This window comes from Pteronotus mesoamericanus, unplaced genomic scaffold (genome assembly GCF_021234165.1).
Source record: "Pteronotus mesoamericanus isolate MK-2021 breed Mesoamerican mustached bat unplaced genomic scaffold, CSHL_Meso_final contig_169, whole genome shotgun sequence".
NCBI lineage: Eukaryota > Metazoa > Chordata > Mammalia > Chiroptera > Mormoopidae > Pteronotus > Pteronotus mesoamericanus.
The window spans coordinates 6,740,990-6,766,260 of record NW_026555068.1 but is presented as its reverse complement, the minus strand read 5'-3'; the positions used below and the strand labels follow the sequence as shown (position 1 = coordinate 6,766,260).

Sequence of the window (25,271 nt, the reverse complement as noted above, 5' to 3'; positions counted from 1 at the left end):
GTTTCTTAAAGAGAGATGTAAACAAGTGATTTTGTGTAAGATGCCAAAGAATGGCATTGAGTAAAAAAAAGAGTTAACCTATTCCTGTGGACAGAAGGGAAGAATATGGTGAATGATAACACAAATAACTTTTTAGGTGTATAAGAGGGAAAGTGAGAGGGACTGAAGCATGGCCTATGGACAGAGCATGTGTGTATTTGGGAGATTTCCTACATGATGATGAAGACAGCATAATACCAATTATGTTATTGCAAATAACTTACACTAGAAACAAGGAGAAGCAGAACTATGATTTGGTAGAGGTAGGGATTTTTTTTTCTGAGAAATACAGAAGTGGTGGGAGAAAGATTACCTAGCAGATTGGCTATAGTGAGTGGTGGCAGAGATTTAGAGGCACAGTAAACCAGAAGGGGAACAGATCTGAGTCAAGGAAAATGTGGGGTCATTTTTGGAGAGGTTGCACGTGAAGTGCTAGTGGGCTATCCCAGAAGTAATGTCTAGTTGGCCAGTAGATTTAGTTTAGAACATGGAAGAGAGGTGTGGGTTTTAAAAGCATCTTTTTATGGAGGTATAAAGGAAGCACCAGAAATGAACAAGATAAATCTACAGAGATGAGGGTAAATATTAAAGCCAAGAAGGAAAAACAACCCACAAATGAATGGAAACATTTAAGGGAAGAAGCGAGGAGCCAATGAAGGGATTTACAGAAGTAGAAAGATATGAGGAAAACCAGGAGGAAATGGTATGATTGAAGTTGAAGAGCAGATGATTTAAAGAAGGGGAATGTGGTCAACAATATGTAGTGCTTTAGAGTAGTCTCACTTGACTTCAAACTACCTTTTGGATTTGACTTCAAACTACCTTTTGGTCATAAGGTAATTAATCTATATGAGACCAGTTTTAGTGGAGGATTCCCAACGGAATTTAGTCTGGTGGTCTAGTTATGTAACATTGGCTTGAGGAACAGGCATGAGATGACGAAGCCTAACTAAAATAGTATAGTACCAGAGAAGGTTGAACTTAGACTGTAGTTTTAGTACCTGTGTTCAGATTAATACGACTTTTACACAATACTCCTTTATTCCATTATAAAGGAAATACATATTTATGGTAATAAAGTTTAAAACAAGTGAAAAAATAGCTCTCACATTCCTGCATCTAGTAGTCCCTTTTCCTTATTTTCTTTAAAGGAGTCCATTAAGATAGGAAAATTATTTTGAGTAAATGTGTATTGCTTTGAATAAAAATTATATATATATAAAATACCTTTAGTAGAGGTTGGCAGACTTTTTGTCTAAAAGCCCAGCAAATAAATATTGGCTCTGTTCCCATAAAACTTTATTTACAAAAATAGAGAGTAGGTCAGATTTGGCCTGAGGCTGTTTGTTAGCTTGCTGGTCACTGCTTTATATGTTTCAAAAAGAGTAACTTTTTAGTAAAAATCGCGACAGCATGGATGGAACTGGAGAGCATTATGCTAAGCGAAATAAGCCAGGGGGCGAAAGACAAATACCATATGATCTTACCTATAAGCGGAACTGAACCAACAATACAAAGATGCAAGGAAAATAAGACCAGCAACGCTGAGAGGAAAAGAAATCAACAGAGACAAGAGAGAAGGTGGGGGGGGGGGGGGCAGGGGAAAAGGAAGGGAAGGGGAAAGTCAAGGAACATATAGCAAGGACTCATGGACAAAACCAAAGGGGAAGAGCTGAGGGAGGGAAAGAGGGAGGGGGCAAGGGAAAGTGGTGGCGGGGAGGCAGAGACAAATGTATTTGAAAAAATAAATTAAAATAAAATTTAAAAAAAATAACTTTTAAAATTCATTTTTTTTACATTCAGCCTTTTTTTAGCTGATAATTTTATGGTTTATTTGTATAATCAAGGATCTGTGAATTCTCATTCTTCAAATATTGAGGTAAGATTTAAGTTCTGTATTTTAGAAAAATTTTAAAACCTTTTTTTACAATGAATAAATGCTTTCCTAATACAGAAGATTCTATTCACAAGGAATATGTTTAAGGGATCCCTTTTTTTAAACTGAATTTCTCCCATTATTAGGGTTTCCTGAAGTCTTGGTAATTAAAGACAAATTGTATTCACTTAGTACCTTTTATTCTGCTTAGAATATAGGTACCATTTAGTTAATTAATTAATTAGGTTTTTTTAAAATTAATGAACCTAAATTAAAGAATAATAAAAGCAAACACAAATATTACTGGACATAAAAATCATAGGTTGAGAACCTTTTCTTCCCCTTACCCCCCATTCCCAGTGATTGTGAGCTGGTGCGCTGCAAGAGTTTGTAAAACATGTAATACCTGGTTATTTAGTCGGGGGCACTGACCTCTTTTTCCTTAGATTGCCAAATAAAAAAATGACAGCGGCCAACACAACAATAGCCATCTGGCATGAATGAATCAAATTATACCTAATTTATTTTTGTCAGATTGGCAAAATAATATATTTTTCAGTGTGCTGCAGAATTTTAGTAATAAGTTTGTATGTGCCATGAGATGACAAAGGTTGGAAATTTCTACCCTATCCCATCCATGAAGAAATCCTATTGAATCTAAAGGGTAGCCTTTAAATTATAGTATTGTATAGCCATAACCCATCCTTTTCCTCTGTCTCCATCCACTGATACCACTCTTTTCCAAGTAAACATCATATTTAATTGTATTATGGCCAGAGCTTCTTGAATAATCTTTCTACTTCCACACCTTGCACATCCTCTCAGTCAACGCTCAACAGAGCAACCAGATGGATCCTGTTAAAATCCAGTCAGATCATGTCACTTCTCTGCTCAGAACGCTGCATGGGATGACCACTTGTTGCTCACCAAAGTGAAAACCAAAATCATTTCGTATCCTACAGCCTTTATACAGTCTGGCCCTCTTTACCTGTCTGACCTCATTTCCTGTTATTTTCTACCTTACTCACTTGTTCTGATCACATTTCTCTCCTTGCTCTTCTTCAGACATACCAGACATGTTTTCCTTTCAAGAATTTTACACTTTCTATTTCTTCTGATCCAGATGTTTATTCCTTTCTAAAATACCACATTATCTTTCTCCTTCCTTTTCTTCAAGTCTTTGCTCAAAATCACCCCCTTAGCCCTTGGCTAACCCCTATTTTAAATTGTATTCTTACACTTAGTACTCTCTTACCTGTTTTGTTTTTCCCCATATTGGTTCAAGTATACGATGAGTCATCTACTTTATTTACTTCCTTTATTTTTTGATTTTCCAGTAAAACGTAGTCCTCACCAGGTAGGGTTTTTCATCTGTATTATTCACTGATGTATCCCCAATGCCTAGAAAAATGCCTGGCACATAATTAGCATATAATAAAAATTTGTTGAAATACTAAATTGGACACCATGTTACTTCATTTGTATTGGATAAGACCATCAATTTCTTTTTCTTGCTGCTTCTTTCCTCCCCTAATTCCAACGTAAAGCAGTGTGTTAACAAATCTTACACTGATTTCTACCAAAAGTTATAGCACTATTGAATCTTGGAAATTATATATCTAGTATAATTGTACTGTAGTCAGAGACCAAACTTTGTATGATTTCAATAATTTAAAATGCATTCTTGTGCTTCATGGCTAGCATATGGTTTTATTTTTGTAAATGGGCCGTGTTCTTTAAAAAGAAAGTGTATTCTACAGTTCTAAAGTATACTTTTCTATCTGTATTAAGCTGTTATCATGCTGTTCAAACCTTCTATAGATTCTGAATGCTTGATTTATCAGTTACTGATGGAAGTATAGGTTTATTTATTAAATCACATTTTATTGTTATTCTATTACAGTTGTCCCAATTTTTCTCCTTTTCCCTCCCCCACTCCCACAATCAATTCCCACACTGTTGTCCACATCTGTGGGCCATTCAAACATGTTCTTTTCCTACTCCCTTCCCCTTCTTGCCATTATTATCCCCTCCCCACTCCACTCTGGTCACTTGCAATGTGTTCCCTGTTTCCATGCCTGTGGTTCTGTTTTGCTTGTTAGTTTATTTTGTTCATTATGGATCAAAAAACTGTGATACATTTACACAAAGGAATACTACGCAGCAGAAATAAAGAAGGAGCTCCTACCTCTTACGACAGCATGGACAGAACTGGAGAGTATTATGCCAAGTGAAACAATCTTTGTCTTTTAATTGATGACCTAAATTTATGTATTGGAAAATAATTTTACCAAAAATATGGAATTGACTTTGGAAGCAGGGTGTAAAATAATAATCCCAAGTATTAATATGATAAGAGTAGTTAATATAGTGAAAGTAGTAAATGTGGGTAGACTTCTTTATTCATACTGATATAAACTGTATAGCCTGGAAAAATACTTAGAAAATTCTATCAAATAAGAAATCATTAGAAAGTTTTGTCAGTTTTTAAGTAACCATCTTACACTTTTTCTCTTCTAGACTCAGTGCTACTACCAAGGATCTGTTGAGGGATATCCGAATTCTATTGTCACGTTAAGCACGTGCTTGGGACTGAGGTTATGTATTTTTTACTGTTGATAGGCGAACATCATAGTTATGATATTTGGCTGCATTGAATTTGTTATGTTGATATTAAGTGTGAAGTTGGAAGAAAATTCCCAGGTGGAGATTATTCAGTTAAAGTCTCTGCTGTATCTTTTACGTCTCCTCACTTTCCTCACTGACCAGAAAATTTCTTTCCTTGAAGGTTTAGGTTTTCTGGCATCTGTGCTCTATATTTTGTTTTTTCTTAACTAGAGAAATGGCAATTGAATGTGTGTGACTATAGGTAGTTTGAGAGCTAAATTTAGGCTAGCTTAATTTTTCAGCATTTTGAATATTTTTTGATACCTATCATGTACCAGCTACCAGCTTAATGTTTGGAGATACTAGGAGAAGTAAATATAAACAAGGCATGCTTTTTCTCAAGGAAAATCATCTTAAGACAGAGGAAGTCAATTCTGTAGAAACAAATAATTATCAATATGGTACTCATTTTTCTAATAATATCATTATCTGAAAGTCTCTCTATTGTAGGGTTTCCTCCTGAGTAATTAAAGAGTTTTCTATTATGTCAGGAAATTCTTCACTCTCATTTTGTAGCCTAAGCTTCTTGTTTCTCACATGTGCGTGCGCACGCACACACAAATGTTCCTTAGTGCTTTTACATAGAAATCTGAAATTTGGTTTTTAGTGAGTAGTCACTTGAACTGTTCACTTGAACTGAACACTCACCTGTATTGAGGGAAGAGTAGTTTAAAAAAGTTGTTTTACTCTTTAAGATCATGTTTTAAAGTTACTCAGACAATGTGCATAAACAAAATTAATAAGTGTATTTTCATAATTATTGCTAAATTTCATTTTATAAATAAAATTGCTCATTATATAGCTTTTTATTATATTTTCCCAAAGCAGTGCAAACTGGATTTCTGTATTGCTTTCATGAAGTCACTGATTTGGAGGACAGGGGAATTACTTGATCACCGTGAATGCTGTTCACTACACCAACACTGATTACATAATTTCTGCTGTATTTATAACTCCAAAAATGAGATGGGAAGTTAATTTTGTGGATTGGTGGAGATCTTTTGTCTTTTCAGAATCATCTTCAAAATATAAAGAATTTGGGTCAAAATGTTGAGCTCAAAAATGTTCTGTTTTCTCTTTTTTTTTTTGATTCTGTCAGAATTTTTAAAAATGAGCTAAAAGCACTTATTTTTTATATCCTTAACTTTACAGAGGAATACTGCAATTTGAAAATGTTTCTTATGGAATTGAGCCTCTGGAAACTGATGTCGAATTTCACCATATTCTTTATAAATTAAGGAATGAAAACATTAAATTTGCTGTTCATACTGAAAATAACCGTGACATAGGACAAAACCCAATGGACTATAACATTTTCGTAAATGAAAAAGTTAGTTCCATATGCTTTATTACTACTTTCAAGACAATCTCTGCTTTTATTTATTTTAAAAAAGTTTATTAACCTATCGTATAGCTGTAGTGAATATTTTCTTTTTTCCCCTTTTTATTGTATTTATTGGGGCAACACTGGTTCACAGAATGATACAGGTTTCAGGTGCACAGTTCTGTAACACATCATTTGCGCATGGTATTGCGTGTTCACCGCCCCAAGTCAAGTCTCTGTCCATCACAGTTCGTCCTCCCTGCGCCCTCCTCCACCGCTCCGTACCCCCCCCCCCTTCAAAATCACCTCTTGTCTGTGCCTGTGAGTCCTTTCTTTCTTTTTTTTTTTGCTCAATACCCTTAAGAACATCCTCACCTTTTTTTAAACTTAGTTTCCTTTGACCCATACAATACCTTCTTTTTGCAACAACTTTTAATTCTTATTTTTTTTAATTTTTAAATCATGTTTATTCTACTACAGTTGTCTCAATTTTCCCCCCTTTGCCCTCTTCAACCCCTCCCACCCCACCCCCCGCTCCCACAAGTCAATTCCCACTCTGTTGCCCATGTCCATGGGTCACTTATACATGTTCCTTGTCTACCCCTTCTCCTCCTTTCCACCATTGTCCTCCTTCCCCATCCTCTCTGGCCACTTTCAGTCTGCTCCATGTTTCCATGCCTGTGGTTTTTTTTGTTCGTTAGTTTATTTAGTTGAATAGATTCCACTTATAGGTGAGATCATGTGGTATTTGTCTTTCACCGACTGGCTCATTTCATTTAGCATAGTGTTCTCCAGTTCTTTCTATGTTGTTGCAAAAGGTAGGAGTTCCTTCTTTTTTTTATGGATTGATTTTTTAATGTTATTTATTACTTGCTAAAAATTAGCTAGTATATATTTGATATAAACTTTAAAAATTCAGTTCCTGTTTTTGTCTCTATATTCCTGAAAGTTATTCATTAAAGCCAATATTTATAAAAGTTGTATTCATAACCAAGGAATCAGCATTAATTAAATTATAGATATAATTAAAATGTCATAAGCAGGATTGTCACATGTGACCCTGTAAATTGTTCAGTGTATATCCTGTATAACTGCATGTCTTTGTCCTCATAAAAGTAATTGAGTGAGATAAAAATTTTGTGCCAAGTAAGAGTTGCATAAGTAAGCATAGTTTACTTAAGAGGTATATGGCATTGTTAGTTGTTTATAGTATACATTCTCCTCACTTTCTGTCATTTTTAAATAACAAAATCCCTAAGAGTTTAGCTGGGAATGTAAGAAAAGACTACATTTCTCAACTTCCCTTGCATTTAAGTAGGGCCATGTGATAAAGTTATAGCTAACGCCATGTAAGCAGGTGTAAAATATATTGTGTCGGGATTGAATTATAAAGGAAAGGGGTTTATACTCTTTTTGATTTCGCTTCCTTGCTAACTGCACTGTGGATATGTTGATACGTGCTAGTTCACAAGGATAATGATGATACCATATGTGGCAGAGCAATGAGGCAGAATGAGCTGTGCTCCTGAAGAATTTACAAGACTAAACCACCATTTTCAGAGAAAGAAAAAAAATCCCAATATTGTTTAACCCACTCTTATTTTTGTGTCTCTGTTATAGCTTCTAATCCCATGTCCAAAATAATAGAGGAATCAAATGTATGATGAAAAAAAGGTGCAGCACCACAGTATTCAACATCATCATGTATATGTGTATAATTTAAAATGAAATTTTGTTAGCTAAATACTAAAATTTCTTTTTTGCTTCTGAGAATTTAGGAGGGTAATTTACAATGGCTTAGATTACCCAGACTATGTTGGGCAGGGTTAGTGCCCTGCCCAGATTCCCTTGGACCTTTTTTTCACGGTGTTCTTGCGGATATAGGAAAGGAGTATGGGGCACTCTGTCTTTGTGGTTTTGCTTTCAACATCAAGAATCTGGGCCTCTTAAAGTGTATTTATATTTAAAAATTATTTTATTTCAGTTGTACTGACATATAATTGGCCCATAATAGTGTGTTTGTTTAAAGCATACAACAGTGACTTGACATATGCATATATTATGAAATGATCACGACAATAAGTCTAGTTACCATCCATTACCACCTAACAGCTCAGAATCACTAATCATCAGAGAAATGTAAATCAAAACCACAATGAGATATCACCTCTCAGCTGTTAGAATGGCTATTATAAAAAAAGACAAGAAATAACAAATGTTGTGAATGGGGAGAAAAGGAACCCTTCTGTTGGTGGGAATGTAAATTGGTACTTGTACTATGGAAAACAGTATGGAGGCTCCTCAGAAGATAAAAAATAGATCTATCAAATGATTCACCAATTTTACTTCTGGGTGTATATCTTAGGAAACAAATTAGTATCTTGAAGAGATACCTGCCCTCCCATGTTCATTGCCAACTTCATTCACAGTAGCCAGGATATGGAAATAAATACCCATTTATGGATGAAGGATAAAGAATGCATGCCACACACATACACAGACACACACATGCACACGGGGATATTATTCAGCCTTAAAAAGGAAGGAAATCCTGTCTTTTGTGACAACATGAATGAATGTTGAAAACATTATGCTAAATGAAGTAAGCCAAGAATGGAAAGATAAATACTACATGATGTCATGTGTGGAATCTAAAACAGTCAAACTCATAGATGCAGAGAGTAGAATGTTATTTGCCAGGAGGTGGGGACAAGGAAAATTGAGGAAATGTTGGTCAAATGGTACAGAGTTTCAGTTATGCAGAAAGAATAATTTCTGGAGATTTAACATACAGTATTGTGACTATAGCTAACAATACTGTATTGTAAGCTTGATATTTGCTAAGAGGGTTGATCTTACGTGTTCTCACCTCATACATACACAAAAAGAAAGTGGTAACTATGTGAGGTAGATATGGCGATTAGCTTTATTTTGCCAATTATTTCACAATTTATACAAACCAAGTCTTATACCTTATATATATAAGTATATATAAAGTATATATATTTATATATAAATGTAATATATTTAATATATTTCAGTTATATAAATATAAATACATATTAAATATATAAATATATATTAAGGTATATTTAAATATATATTTATATAAATATGTATAAGGTATATTTGTCAACCATACCTCAATAAAGATGGAAAAAAGATTTTAAAAGTTCAGAATAAACAATTTGTGAAAGCTTTTGTGTTTTTAAATATTTTTTCTTTTTTTCTAGTCAGAATCAGCTGTTCCAGACTTAATTCCTCTTTATCTAGAAATGCTTATTGTGGTGGACAAAGTTTTGGTATGTATTTTTCTTTACTTTTACATATTTAGTATTAATATATGATTATCCCTAGCTAGATAAGAACTTAACGATTCCAATTTTCTTACTTGTATATCATAGACTGAACAGTGGAAACATATGCAAACTGACAAAACACATATTCAAAATTATACTATTTCTGTCAGAAGTGTTTTATTTGAAATCTTTACACAGTACTTCACATCTTTGGGGCCTCTCTCAATCCACAATATTTTTTTTTTTAATTAATTTATTTACTTTTTAAATACATTTGTCTCTGCCTTCCTCCCACCTCTTTCCCTTGTCCCCTCCCTCCTTCCCTCCCTCAGCTCTTCCCCTTTGGTTCATGAGTTTATTTGATTTTTTTCTTTTCAATTAATGGTGATGTTTGTTTTATGTGATGTTCTTTAAGCTTTTTCATTTTTGTTTGCACTTGCAAAGCAGTTTGAAATCTAGAGAATGTTTTGCCCTATAAAATAATCATTGGCACAAAAGTGATGATACTGTAGTTATTTATGGGAACTGCTTACATTAATATGTCAATTTTTTAGCAGTTTTTATTGGAATGCCTGTTGCATCCTATTGTTTAGCTGGTCTAAATGCACCTCTATTTAGATCCTTGATTCCCATACACAATTTGAGGACCTCTGAACTTCAGGACCATGGGGTGATGACTTCACTTGCACTCCATCAGCTGTTGTTTTGTTTCCTCTATATTTCAAAGATTTCAGAAAATAAGGATAAATAAGGATGGGGCCAGGAAAGACTTCGTGCAAGAGCACGTAAATATATGAGAGGAGGTTCTTTTCAGGAGACTAGAAGAAGTTTAGCATAATTAACACAAAGCATTGAAGAAGGGAAATGGAAAGAGATGAATTGAAGAATTGACATATGTAGATTTTATCCTAAAGTTAATGGAGAGTCATTAGAAGATTTTCAACAGGGGAGTGACATGTTCATGCTTTCATTTTAGAAACACCATCTTTTTTTGGAAAAAAAAATAGTGTAGTAACCGAATTTCTGGTGAGAAAATTAGAGAAGGAGGGACCATTTAAGATATTATTTCAAAAATCAAGGTGAAAATTCACAAATTAGTAATATTAGGACTAGAAAGAAAAGGACAATTTAAAAAGTTGCTGATGAAGTTAGAAGGGCTAGTAAATTGATTAGATTTGGTCATTCACTTAATAAATTTTTTCAGTATGATCTAGATGCCAGTTACTGTTCTATTTATTGGGTATATAGCAGTGAACACAACAAAAAGAGTTATGCTCTTATGGAATATGTGGTATAATAAATGTGGGAGATCATAAATGATAATACCATTCACTGTATTACTGCAAATGTAAGTAGGAGCAGAATTTTGAAGAAGGATGATGAACTTAGTTTGGGTATGTTTGAGGATTATGTGGAACATCAAAGGGGTAGTGTACTTCTGAGAATGTGATTTCACATTCAGAGATATGATTTATAGATATGGGATATGACATTGGCACTTCCATAGAACCTATTCAGATTTCAACAATTACATATACACTTACTTGTGTATGTGTAGTTTTATGCAGCAGTATCACAAACATAGCCCTGTATCACTACTACCGCAGTCGAGATACTCAATAGTACCATAACCACAAGACTCTCTTATGTTTTTCTTATAATAACACCCACCTCTCCCCACCCCCTCCACTTACTAACCCCTGACAATCACTAATCTGTTATCTATGATTCCAGCAATATTGAATAAATGTTGTCATCCAGTAGGGATCCTTTTGAGATTTTTTTTATATTCAGCATAATTTTCTTGAGGTTTATCCGAAGTGCTCCATATATCAAAATTTCAGTTTCTTTTTTATTATTAAGTAGTATTTCATGGTATGAATGTGCCACAGTGTGTTTAATCAGTTAACCATTGAAAGATATATGAGTTGTTTCTAGTTTTTGGCTTTTATGAATAAAACTGTTATAAATATTTATGTGTAGGTTATTTGGGTGAATATCAGTTTTAGTTCTTTGGGATAAATGCCCAGAAGAACAATTGCTGGGTCATGGGGTAAGTTCATTATTTGTGTTCCAAAATACTTTCCAGAGTGGCTGTGTGATTTTGCATTCCCATCAGCATGTATGAGTGATCAAATTTATAACCATTTAAAAAAATTGGTTACTAGCTTATTTTTAACTGTTTTAACCCCGAAGCATCCTCAAACCTCTGAGTAGATAGAGAGTAAACCTCAGATGTATTACATAAAAAATTTGTATTTAAATTTAAAAATTAATTCTGTTTTTCAGTATGATTACTTGGGCTCTGATAGCATGATAGTGACAAATAAAGTCATCGAAATTATTGGCCTTGTAAATTCGGTAAGTATTTTCATACTAGTTAGAAAAATTCATATGAGTTTTGAAATTTTAATTTCTTTCATTTTGATGCGGCATTTCTTCTTTTAGAGAAATACAACATTTATTATTTATCCTTGTATTTACTATTAAAATTCTTTTTTTATTGTTCAGTGACAGTTGTCCCACCTTTTTCCCCATTGCTCTCCGCTGCATCATCCCTCCCTCACTCCCACATTCAGTCCTGCCCCCATTGTCTGTGCTCATGGGTTCTCTATTCGTGCATTTCTGAATAATCAAGTCATACACACAAACTGAGCATACATTTGTCAAATAAATTGAATTAATTTCTTGGTCATGTAAATTAACACAAAGATTATTTTTTCATGTATTACCTCTTTTGCTTTTAGGCATTTGCCCAACTTAAAGTTACTATTGTGCTGTCATCATTGGAGTTGTGGTCAGATAAAAATAAGATTTCTACAGTTGGTGAGGAAGATGAATTATTGCATAGATTTTTAGAATGGAAAAAATCTCATCTTACCCTAAGGCCTCATGATGTTGCATATCTATTCATGTAAGAGTAATGTTTCAGTATTCTTGGAAAACAAAATCTGAAATAATTATGTAGCTTTATTTAGGGAATTTTAATTCATTTTTCATTATTCCAAAGGGAAGGTGGTAGGAGGTTAGGAAAAAAGAGTTTTTGAGACAGCAAAAGCTAAAGGAGATCATCACTAGTTGACTGGCCTTACAAGAATGTTCAAGCATTAGCTGAAATGAAACAGTGCTAATTAATAATAGGAAAACATTTGAAAGTAGAAATTTCACTGATCTCTCTCTTTCTCTCTCTCTAATCTCCAGACTAATCTGATGTTGTAAAGATGGGGGGAGGGTTTAATTACTTACAAAGCTACTGATAAAGGTTAAAAGCCCAAAGTAGTAAAAATAATTATAGCTACAATAATTTGTTAAGGGATACACAAGGTAAAAAGAAATTAATTGTAATGCCAAAAACATAAAGTGTGAAGATGGAGGGAGTAAAAACATAGAGTTTCATAATATGATCAAACTTAATTAGTTTTCATCTTCAAATAGACTCACAAATCTAAGTTGTTTTATGTAAGCCTCATGGCAACCACAAAGACAAAACCTATAGTATATACACAAAGGATAAGATAAAAGAAATCTAAGCATACCATTACAAAAAAATCATCAAATCTCAAAGGAAGAGCATGAAAGAGAAGAAATGAATAGAGGAATTACAAAGCAGCCAGAAAAAAAATGAATAAAATGGAAATAAGTACATAGCTATCAGTGATTACTTTAAATGTAAATGGAACAAAATCTCTAATCAAGACAGAGTAGCTAAATGGATGAAAATCAAGACCTAGCTATATACTACGTACAAGAGACTAACTTCAGAAGTAAGGATGCACACCAACTGAGTGTGAAGGGATAGAATAAGATATTCTTTTCATGAAAATGGAAACCCGAAGAAATCTAGGGTAACTATTCTTAGACAAAATTGACTTTAAGACAGACTGTAATAAGTGACAAAGGAGGTCATTATATGATAATGATAAAGGGGTTAATTCAAATAAATATATGCTATTTATGTCTTTTTCTTGCCTAATTGCTCTGGCTAGGACTTCTAACACTATGTTGAATAACATTGGCAAGAGTGGGAATGCTAGTCTTGTTCCTGATCTCAAAGGAAAAGCTTTCACTTTTTTACTTTTAAGTATGATATCAGCTATTGACCTGTCATATATGGCTTATATTGTGTTGAGGTATGTTCCCTCTCTACACACTTGAGAGTTATCATACTGTTGAATTTTCTCTAATGCTTTTACCGTATAGATTGAGATGATTATATGATATTTATCCTTAATTTTGGTAATATGGATTATCACTTTGTTGTTTTCAGATGTTGAACCACCCGTGTATCCCTGGAATAATCCCACTTGATCCTGGAGTGTGACCCTTTTGATGTATTATTTAATTCAGTTGGCTTATGTTTTGTTGAGGAGTTTTGCAATTATGACAGTCAGTGATACCATCCTATAATGTTTTTTCATAGTGTCCTTATCTAGTTTTTATATCAGGGTAACTCAGACCTCATGAAATAAGTTTGGAAGTGTTCCCTCCTTTTCTTTTTTTTCAAATAGTTTGAGAATCGTTGTTATTAATTCCTCCTTAAATGTTTGGTAGAGCGCACTTGTGATGCCTTCTGACCTGGGCTTTGTTCTTTGGGTTTTTTGATTATTGCTTCAATTTAATTGCTAGTAATTCACCTGTTCAGATTTTCTGTTTCTTTTTGGATCAGTTGTTGAAGGTTATATGTTTCTAGAAATTTATCCTGTGTATTCTAGGTTGTCCAATATGTTGGTATATAATTGTTCATAGTGTTCTTTAATGATCCTTTATATTTTTGTGGTGTCGGTTGAAATATCTCCTTTTTTATTTCTGATTTTATGTATTGGGGCTCTCTCTGTCTTTTTGATAAGCCTGCCTAGAAGTCTGTAAATTTTATTTATCCCTTTAGAGAACCAGCTCTTAGTTTTGTTTATTTTTTTCCTATTTTTAGTCTCTATTTCATTTATTTCCACTCTGATTTTTATTATTTCTTTCATTCTACTCATTTTCGTTTTTGTATGTTCTTCTTTTTCTAGTTACTTTAGTTACAAAGTTAGATTGTTCATTTGGGATTTTTCTTGTTTATTTGAGATAGGCCTGTGTAGCTATGAACTTTCTTCTTAAAAGTGCTTTTGCTGCATTCCGTACATTTTTGGAAAGTTGTGTTCTCATTTCCATTTGTCTCAAGGTAGTTTTTGATTTTCTGTTTGATTTCTTCTTTGTCTCATTGGTTGTTTAGTAGGATGTTGCTTATTCTTCATGTATTTGTGTTTTTTTCTAGTTTTTTTAGCATAGTGGATTTCTAATTTTGTGTCGTGTTAAAAAAATGCTTGATATAATTTTAATCTTCTTGAGTGTATTGAGGCTTGTTTTGTGGCCTAATATATGGTTTATCTTGGACAATTTCCCATATGCACTTGAGAAAAATGTGTATTCTGCAGTTTGGGTGAAATGGTCTACAAATGTCTATTAAATCAGTTTGGTCTAATGTGACATTTAAGGTCATTATTTCCTTATTAATTTTTTTTTGTCTAGATGATCTATCCATTGAGGTAAATGTGGTATTAAAGCCCTCTACTATTATTGTATTACTATTAATTTCTCCCTTTATATCATTAATATATGTTTTATATACTTTGGGGCTCCTACACGGGTGCATAGATATTATTTATTGTATTGTATTCTTTTACAATTATTGTAGTCTGTTTTTGATTGACTCCTTATCACTATGTAGTACTCTTCTTTGTCTCTTTTTACATTGTTTGTTTTAAAGTGTATTTTGTCTGATTTGAGTATGGGTAGCCTAGCTTTCTTTTCATTTCTATTTGTATGGAATACCTCTTTACATTTGTTTGCTTTCAGTATGCATGTATCTTTCTATTTAAAGTGACTCTTTTCTAGGGAGCCTATAGGTGGGTCTTTTTTATTTTATCAGTTCAATCACCCTATTTCTTTTTATTGGAATATTTATTCCATTTGATATTTAAAGTAATTATTGGTAGGTATGTGCTAATTGCCATTTTGTTAATTGTTTTTGTAGTTTTTCTCCGTTCTTTTGTTCTTTTAACCTCTTTCCTTTGGTTTATTGGTTTTCTTTAGTATTGTTTGGGTTTCTTTCTCTTTCTGTTTTTTTTTTTGTAGGAGTTCAGTTCCTGGTCACCATGAGGTTCATATATTTCCATCTATATTTATAGCAGTCTATTTTCGGTTGATAGGCATTTAAGTTCAAATACTTCCTAAAAGCACTAAATTTTTACTCCACCCTCCATGCTTTATTTTTGACATATTTTATATCATTTTTTTGTATATTCCCTGACTATTTATTGTAGGTATAATGAATTTTGATACTTTGTCTTTTAACCTTCATATTTGTTCTTTAAGTAGTTAATTCACTATGCTTATTATATATTTGTTTTTACTCATAAGATTTTTTCTTTTCTGTATTTTTTTATGTTTGGCTATGACCTTTTCTTCTCTGCATAAAGAGATCCTTTAATATTTCTTGTAAATCTAGTTTAGTGGTGGTAAAAAAAATTTTTTTTTTGCTTGCCTGAGAAACGCTTTATCTCTACTTCAAATATGAATGATAATCTTGCTGGGTATTTTAGTTGTAAGTTCCTTTATTTCAGTACTTTAAATATTTCCTGCCACTTTTTTCTGGCCTGTAGAGTAGCTGCTGAGAAATTAGCTGACAGCTTTATGGGGTTGCTGTTGTATGTGACTTGTTTCCTTCTTGCTGCCTTCAATATTCTCTTTTTCCTTAACTTTTGACATTTTAATTACAATGTGTCTTGGTGTGGGCCTTTTTGGGTTCATCTTTTTGGAACTCTTTCTGCTTACTGGACCTGGATGTGTGTTTCCTTCCCCAGGTTATGAAAGTTTTCACCCATCACTTCTTAAAATATATATACTTCCTGGTACTTTCCCTGCCTCTTCTCCTTCTGAAATCTCTATAATGTGAGTGTCAGACTGCTTGATGTTGTCCAGGGGTCCTTTATAATATCTTAATTTAAGGTGTTTTTTTTTTTTTCATTTTGCTTTTCTGATTGGGTGATTTCCATTATTCTGTCTTTCAGGTTGTTATTCTGTTCTTTTGTATTAACTACTCTGCTGTCAATTCCTTATAAAGTACTTTTCATTTCCATTATTATATTCTCTTTCATTGTTTTTTATTGTTATATTCTTCACCCTTGATTGGTTACTATATTTTCTAACTCTGTTGATGTTTTTTTTCTGATTTGTTTCTGTTCTACTCTTAAGTTTGTTGAGCATTCTTTTGACTATTTCTTTGATTTTTCTAAATCTGGCAAACTACTTATCTTTGTTTTACCCTTGGGTTTTTTCCTTATTTCTTCAGTTAGGGTGTGCCCTTCTGTCTCTCCATTTTGTTTGACTTTTATGTGTTTGCTCCTTTGAGTTAGATCAAATAGCTATCTCTTCCAGTCTCAAGAAAGTGGCCTTGTGTCAAAGTGGCCTGTATAGACTGTGTGCTGGCTGCTTTTGGCAGACTGGTTGGAATTGGAAAAGCTGCGTTTGGTGCCTGGTGTGCTGCCTGGCCAGAAGGAGTGGGTTATGCGGGGGCTGCCTGGTGTACACATGTATGCAGTACCTCCCTGTTGTTCTGGGTGGGGCAGCCTGATGTGTGAATGCTTCCTTGCCCTTCTAATCCAGATGGGGTTGCACTGTATGCACATGGCACACCCTGCTGCTTTTATTGTCTGTTGTCCAAGCAGCATCTGGGTGGAACTGCTCTGTGTGTTTGGGCCACAGTGTCCTACTAGCTCTGCACTTTCTCTGGATAGGGGAACCTTGTGTACAAGCACTGCCAAGCCTTGCAAGCTTCACACTTTTGCTAAGCATGAAAGCCCTACATGCATTTACAATCCAGTGGATGTGCACAGCAGCACCCTAATATTCCTGCTGGATCAATTTCTGGGTGGAGGGACCCTGTGTGTGCATGTTACGGCTCCTGCTTATTTATTTTGGAGCTAGCTGTTTGAGGGGTGGTTGGATATATGCTACTGTGGCTCTGCAGGTAGGCCAGAGCACCTTGACAGAGCTCCTCCCCATTATCCAAGTTCAGGGGAAAGATGAACAATGGAACTCACTGGTTTCTTCAATCCTGGAGTGTGTACTAACTCCCAGAGTGCTCATTTGGTTCCCCAGCCTTCTTTATGTGGTCTCACTCTCTCTCCCATTTGTTGTGTAGAAGCTATTCATTTGACTCTTAGTTTTCTCTCAGGAGGAATTTCTCTAAATAGTGGTATACGTTTGATGTGTTCTGGGAGAGGGAGAACTCAGTGATCTTCTATGTCACCATCTTGGACCTACCTTACATCACATTTTCATTATCCAGTCATCTGTCAATGGACACTAAGAAGTAGGCAGCATCCTGTATGGCTGGGGGCACTCACTATACTCTTGCTTTCCTCTGTGGGAGAAATTGTGGCTGAGGACATCTCTCTTAGCATTGAGCTGTGCTGCTTTTAGGAAATGGTGACATGGGTAAATTAAAGCTATGCTTACTTTATTCGGTGCATCTATCCTTGGATTTTTTTCCTCCAGTGGGGCACTGTGACTTCTCCTCCGGACTCTTGCACTCTTCACAAAGTTATTCTCGTCTGTGGATGGTTGTCACAATCATTGTTTCTGTGGGGAGATGGGGCCAAAAACTCCTATTTCACCATCTTGTTTATGTCACTGCACAAGATTAATGCTAGCACATTATCCCTACTTGCTTGTAGTTTACAGGAGAAAGAAAAGGAATGGGCGGTTGGATTGACTGAAAATAGTGTATAAAAAAAGTCCAATTAAAGAAGTGGTAATTAAATTAGAAGGGGGAAGTCAGAGTTAGGAACACTTAAATTAGATAAAGGAGATTGAAAGTGTTCCAGGTTATGGAATCAATGAGACTAAATAATTTTTAGTTATTTTCAAAAGTATTGACTTAACATGTATTCTCATAGTTGGAACTGTAGCTGAACATTTGAAGGCGAGGGTAAGGATATAAGAAACATTGAAGAAGTAAAACATTAGATCTTGACAAGTGGCCTGATGTGGAGATTGGGTGGTGGGCAGTAGTAAATAAAAAATAACTATTATTGAGTCCAGCTCATCAAGGGTATGCATAGAATTTTGGGGAAGTCTTATCTATTGGGATGATTATATTGGATGAAGAAAGAATGTAAACAATACTTAGACATTGATATGTAAAGCCAAAGTTGGGTGTTAGGAGCAAATACTTGAAAACAATAAAAAAACTAGTGAAATCAATGTTTGGCTTCCAGAGGACGGAAAAGCCAGACCATGACACGATTAGCTGGGAGGGTGCTGCTTTGTCCGCTGTGCTACACAGTCTCCATCTTTATAGAGTTCATAAAGATAAATCATTGTACCTTTTATCCTGTCAAAGACGTGTATATAATTTTAAAATAGGAAAAAGAAAAGTGCTGGGAAGGGTTAGGTATACACAACATCAGAGAGACAGAATAAGGCTGCAGAGGGTACACCGCGCAATTGTGAAGTAAAGTGCAGTCGACACCAAAGGGGCGTTTCAAATTGAGAATTGAGCGACAAGCTCTTTTATATACATCCTGGAATGTTTGTTTTGGTGAGAGCTCTAAAGATGACATAATTTATGTCTGAAGTGTCTATACCTTTGTGTTTGAGAGTACAGCTCTGAATTCAGATTGTTCAAGTTTAAATCCGTTTAGTAGAACCTATCATTTGTGCTATCTTGAGAATGTTATTTACCAAACTTACCATCTGGTGTTTGGCTTTTTCCAATGGAGGTAATAATGATATATATTTTACTGGCTTATTTGAGTATTAAATGGAATAATTTATGTAGACCTCTGAAAATAATGCTGTTACTATACAATTTATATGGGATCTTACTCAAAGGAGAGATAATAATATTAAGTTGTAGAACAAGAAAGTCATTTTCATGAGAAACTGCTGAGCTTTTCTTCATGAGAGTAAATAGTTTCAATCCATACATTAAAACTATTTTTTATTGTTACTCAGAAAAATGCTTATCAAAATGTTTGCTCAAAGGCTTTAGTAGCCTTAACCAATGTGATGAGAACAGTAAAGGAAAAGAACAAAAACTTGGATTTATTGAATATCTCTTAGAAATTCAGAATGCTTGATTTCATTTAATTAAGAATACTTTCCTACTTAGAAACAGTTAAGAAAATATGGAAATTTTATACCTCCGTTTGCTTCAGACCTGGCTTTTATGAAGTACAGACAGATTATTAGCAGGAATTCTCACATTTGAATTGTTCAACAAAATGAATTATAAATGTATACTTATTTTTTTAGCTATAGAGATTACCCAGATTATGTGGGAGCAACGTTTCCTGGAAAGATGTGTATTACTAATTATTCTGCAGGGATTGTTTTGGTATGTAATTATTTAAAAATTATATATTGAAAAATTATTCAACATTTTATAGTTTACATTTGCATTTATTTTCAGTTACTGTTAAAAATTGAAGTGTAGAGAAGGAAGAGTCTTGCAAAATAAGTGCCTTGTTGCAATTACTTGGAAGTTAAAGTGAAGTAAAAGCATAAATACACATGCATTCTTTAAAATATAGAATAGAATATCATGAAAAATTATCTGCGAAGAAATATCTGTTACCCAAATAGATTTTTGGTTGTAGACATAAAATTGGAGAAATAGTCTAACAGATAAGATAGCTTCAAAATCAAAACAAATGATCAAAAGTATAATAAATGTTTTTAAAAATACTTCAAACAGCATTAAGAAGAAACTTTTATGTGTATTTTAAATATTTACAGTACTACCTAAATATTTTATGTATAAAGAAACTATTGGTACAATTAGATGCATCATTGAAAAGTGAAGTAATTTGAGCCACTTACCCACCCAATTCATTCTTTTAAAAACAAGCTTAAGTACTTTATTTATTTATTATTGTTGTTCAGTTACAGTTGTCCCCATTTCCCCCCACATTGTTCTCCCCTGCCCCGTCCATGCCCTGCTCCCAAAGACGATCCCCTCCTCATTGTCCTTGTCCATGGGCCCTTTGTACTTGCTCCCATTCTTTCCCCGTTATCCTCCTCCTCCCTCCCCTTTGGTCCCTGTCAGTGTGTTATTTCCATGTCTCTGGTTATTTTTTTCTCATTTGTTTGCTTGTGAGTACTACATATTTTTAAATTAGAAAATAATTTTTATTCATGTCCATTTTTTAATGTACATATGGGAACATATAAGGAAGTTCATACAATCCCTTATGTGCTATGAAAAACAAAAGATGTGAAATAGCTATATAATTCTCATATACATTGTCTAGGTTTATAAAACTTATAATTTATTTTATAGAACTTTTGTATTTTGCAGATTGATTTAATAATTAAACTAGTAGATAGAATTTTACAGTATTTTTGAACATATAAATAATATTAACTATTGAATAAAGAAATATGTCACTGTGCTAGTAAAGCTTTGAGAAGAGAATCTTGTAGGCATAGGGTTTAACAGAAGTTCTTAATGTTTTTCTAACTTTTATGGGCAAAACCAACTGCCAAAGGAAATTAAAGCCCCTTTTCCTCTTCTTGGAATTCTTTGATATTTTTATGGAATAACTTTGGAGTTTTTTTAAAGTAGTGTATATAAATGGCAAACATATAGTTATTTTATTAATGAAGATATTTTTGCATTCCCACCATATTCGATTGATTTAAAAATTTGGCTAGGTATAAAATACTAGTTCTCACATCTTTCTATCTTAGCATTTTGAAGATTGATATATTGTGTTTTTGTCAAGTAATTTTGAAGTGAAAGGATGACAAGGTAACTTTAGGGTGCTTTTAAGAGTATTTGAACTGGTTAAGGAAGAAGAGAAGTCAGTATGGAAGTTTGGATCAGTGAAGATTTAAGAACGAACCATGATTTGGATGTGCTGGTAGGTACACGATTGTTGGAGTTGAAGTGCTAGAGGACTGATTAGGAAAGAAATTAGGTGGTCAGGATGTAGTATGAACTTTATAGAGATGATGGTGGAGTCACAGGTATTGATAAAGATCTGTTGACAAGACTTACGGTGTGAACTATTGGAATGAGTGGCTGAGGCAGGGTGTAGGCTAGAATGATTGGAGGAGATGGATTCAAGGAATTAGTCTTTCACAGAGCTTTTATACTTATATTTTTACAAAAACTTTCTTTGTTTAAAAGCTCTTATGCTTTTACCACAATTGAATATTTCTCTAAACAAGAATTGTTTTAATGTTTTGAGCATAATGTAAATTATATCACAATGTGCCATTTGAATTTTTGGTTTCCACTTACAATTTTGAAATTTATTCATCTGGCATGTGGAATCTAGTTAATTTTTAAAAGACTTTATTTATTTTGATTCCACAGATAATTTTATTCCAAGTGCTTTTAGGCATAATTAACATACAGGGATGAATGTGCAATGTGATTGAGTAAATATAAATCAATGAAACCCAGTAAAGCACATAGTAGGAGCATAATAAATGTTAGCTCTTATCATCATCATTATCATTCTTACCATTCCCCTACACCTACAAGGGTTCAGTGGCATGGATAAGTGGCATGCACATTTTTGTAATAGGAGGCAGAAAGTATACTGATTATATTGTTGGTACAGATAAAAGTCTAGGAATCCAAGGAAAGGAAAATTTCAGACTGGAGATCAGCATTTAAGACATGTAATAATAGGGAAGCCCAATACCGTCATATCCTCAGTATTGTGTAAGACTTTATTTTTTAATAGTAATTTTAGTTTTACAGCGAAATTGAAAGTTCAGAGATTTTTCTATATCCTCCCTCACAATTAACATTCCACACAATAGCAGTACCTTTGTCATAAATGATGAACACATTGACACATTGCGATCATCCAAAGTCTGTAGTTTATGTTATGTTTACTCTTGGTGATGTACATTCTGTGAGTTTTGACAAATATATAGAGACATACATCTATAATTACAGTATCACTCAGAGCAATTTCACTGTACTCAAAATGCTTTGTGTCTAATTTTTGCACTCATGTGTGATATTTCATTATATAAATATGCCTCACTGTATATTTTATAATTTTCATGAGAATTTAGTTGTTTCTATTTTTGTCATTACAAACAATATTTAATAAACATCTCTATACATACTTGTTCCAATCTCCATTTGATCTTTTTATTTTTTGTAAAAAACCCCCCAAAACCAGAATCTCAGTTTTCAGATAGGCCTGTTTGTATAGAAACCTTCATTTCTTAGCTGTTTTTATAGCTAGTTTTTTCTAAGTTTCATTTGTTGTGATGTAAGTAGAAATAACATTTGGAACTTTCAGGAAGCTTCTTTAAAGGGATGTTGCCCATTCTATTGTGGCCTTTCTCCAGTTTGCTGTTTAATTGCCATGTGAAGACAAGTTCATTACCTAGTTAGGATGGAATAGGAAGCTGGAAGGAGGGAGTCTAGGTCCCCCAAAACCAGTAAGTTGCTTTTATATGTGTGAAAAATATCTTCCTATTCTAAGTTATTAATATTTTGAATTTTCTCTCTACATTGAGTCCTAGCAATTCAGTAGTATTTCTTGTAAACAGGATAGAGCTGGATCAATTTTCTCTATCCAATATAAAAATATGTGTATTTTAATTATTTCAGTTTAAATCATGAACATTCTTGCACTTACTGATATTTTTAGAATTGATGTTTTTACCTTATTTTACCCTTTTTTTTGTTTCTTTGCCTCCACTGCTTTGCCAACAGTCCAATATCACTAAAGGAAATTATAAATAATATACTTCAGGAAAAAAGAGAGTGTTCTAACTGGGAGCTCTGAGAATCAGAGAGAATGAAGAATAATGTCTGAACATGGCCTGCATGAATCAATTATAGTGTGTGTGTGATGAGATTAAAATAGATACAAGATTAAATGAAAACAAATGACAATAGTGTGTCATATGTTGTTTTCTGCTAACATATTCCACATCTGTGGCTGGAAAGCATGTGCTTTCATGAACCACATTCCTCAGACCTCCTTATATCTCGGTAGAGCCATGTAATACGAATAGGAGTAATGTTTGTCACTTCTTGGTAGGAACAGTTAAAAAGTTTTGTGAGCCTTCCCACTGGGGAGCTTAATGGAAAAGACATAAATAAGGACAGAAGCCCAGTATGTAATTATTTAAGCATGAACATATGTAAGGCTATCCACAACCAGGAACATCTACACTGGGATTTATTTAAGTATATTAAAGCACTAAGACTTTTGAATCTTGTTTATAGGCATATCCAACATAAAAGCATAAAAAAAAATAAAAAGACAACCCATTAAATGGGAGAATGTATTCACTGATACATTGAATAGGGCGTTAATATCCAAAATTTATAAAGAACTTACAACACTCAGCATCAAAAAACCAAACCATCCAATTAAAAAAATGCGCAAAGGAACTGAATAGATACTTCTTCAAAGAGGACATATAGATGGGTAATAGGTATATGAAAAGACGCTCAAATGTCACTAAACATCAGAGAAATTCAAATTGAAACCAAAGTGAGATATCGCCTCACACCTGTCAGAATGGCTATCATTAATAAATCAACAAGAAGTGCTGGTGAGAATGTAGAGAAAGGGGGAACGTTGTGTACTGTTGGTGGAAATGCAGATTGGTGCAGCCACAGTGGAAAGCAGTGTGGAGTTATCTCAAAAAATTAAAAATGGAACTGCCTCATGACCCAGTATTCCATTTCTGGAAATTTTTTTGAAGAGCCTTGAAACACCAATTCAAAAGAATATTCTAAATGGAGACAACTGTACTTGAACAACAATAAAAAAAATTTTTTTAAAAGGAATAAAGAAAAAAGAGAATATATGCACCCCTATGTTCATTGCAGTGTTATTTATAGTCACCAAGATTTGGAAGCAGCTCATGTCTGTCAGTAGATGAGTGGGTAGAATAACCATGGGACATTTACACAATGGAATACTACCTGGCTGTAAAAAAGAAGAAAATCTTACCCTTTGTGTGAGTATGGATGGACCTGAAGAACATTATGCTAAGTGAAATAAGCCAGTCAGAGAAAGGCAAATACCATATGATTTCACACATATGTGGAATCTAATGAAAAAACATAACTAACAAGGAAAATAGAGACAGACTCATAGATAGAGAGCAGGCCGATAGCTCTGAGGAGGTGGGCAGGTGGGTGGAGGGATTGAGCAAAAAAGAAATGAAAGAGAAAGAACTCATGGACATGGACAACAGTGTAATGGTTGCAGTAGGGAGGAGTGGATAGAGGTGGGAGAGGGTAGAGAGAGGATAAATGGTGATGGAAAAAAAAGTAATAATATATGGGTTGGAAGTGTGAATAGAGTTGTTTAACAACAAAAAATGAAATGTATTTCTATATACTGCAACAAACAAATTGAAACTTCAAAAGTAGCATAAAAATCAAGAAACTTAGGAATAAAAAACAATAAAAAGATGTATAAGACTTCTTCAGAGAAAATAAAACATTATGAGAGACAGTGCCTAAGATTTTGGACTAGCCAACAATGTTATAAAGATGCTGATCTCCCCAGTTGATTTACAAGGTAAATGCAGTCCCTAGTAAAAGTCCTAGCAGGTCTGTATGTATGTGTGTAAAGTTGACAGGCTAACTCTGCAATTTTTATGGTAATGCAAAGAGTTATTAAGGCAGTCCCGACGAATAACATAGCACAGGGCCATGCTGTAGTTTATAGTAAGATGTATTTATCATAAAGTGTCAATGATTATGACAAGGTGACAAATAGACCAATAGAATAGAATAGATTCAAAATAGCAAAATGATAGGTATGTACTTAATTTTTTACAAAGATGATTGTAGTGCATTTGCTAGTGGGTGATCTTTTTTATTGAGCTAAAATTGGTGTAAAACATTATGTAAGTTTTAAAGGTACAACATAGTTTGACTTCAGTGTACACTGCAAAGTGATCAACACCAAAAATCTGATTATAGCGAATTTTTTTAAAATAAATATACCTTTAATGCTATTCATCAGATAAAATCTGGGTAAACTGTGGATCTATAGGTAAAATTAAACAACAA

At 33.8% G+C, this 25,271-nt stretch overlaps 1 protein-coding gene across 1 annotated transcript in view; it reads left to right on the top strand.

Moving 5' to 3' along the window:
* Positions 1-25,271, top strand: part of ADAM32 (ADAM metallopeptidase domain 32) — a 72,006-nt gene that overhangs the window by 5,256 nt on the left and 41,479 nt on the right. The window contains exons 4-10 of the mRNA XM_054565770.1: positions 1,843-1,918; positions 4,436-4,512; positions 5,735-5,912; positions 9,140-9,208; positions 11,495-11,566; positions 11,953-12,119; positions 19,508-19,589. Coding sequence (XP_054421745.1) covers positions 1,843-1,918; positions 4,436-4,512; positions 5,735-5,912; positions 9,140-9,208; positions 11,495-11,566; positions 11,953-12,119; positions 19,508-19,589 — 721 coding nt within the window. The remainder of the gene's footprint in view (positions 1-1,842; positions 1,919-4,435; positions 4,513-5,734; positions 5,913-9,139; positions 9,209-11,494; positions 11,567-11,952; positions 12,120-19,507; positions 19,590-25,271) is intronic.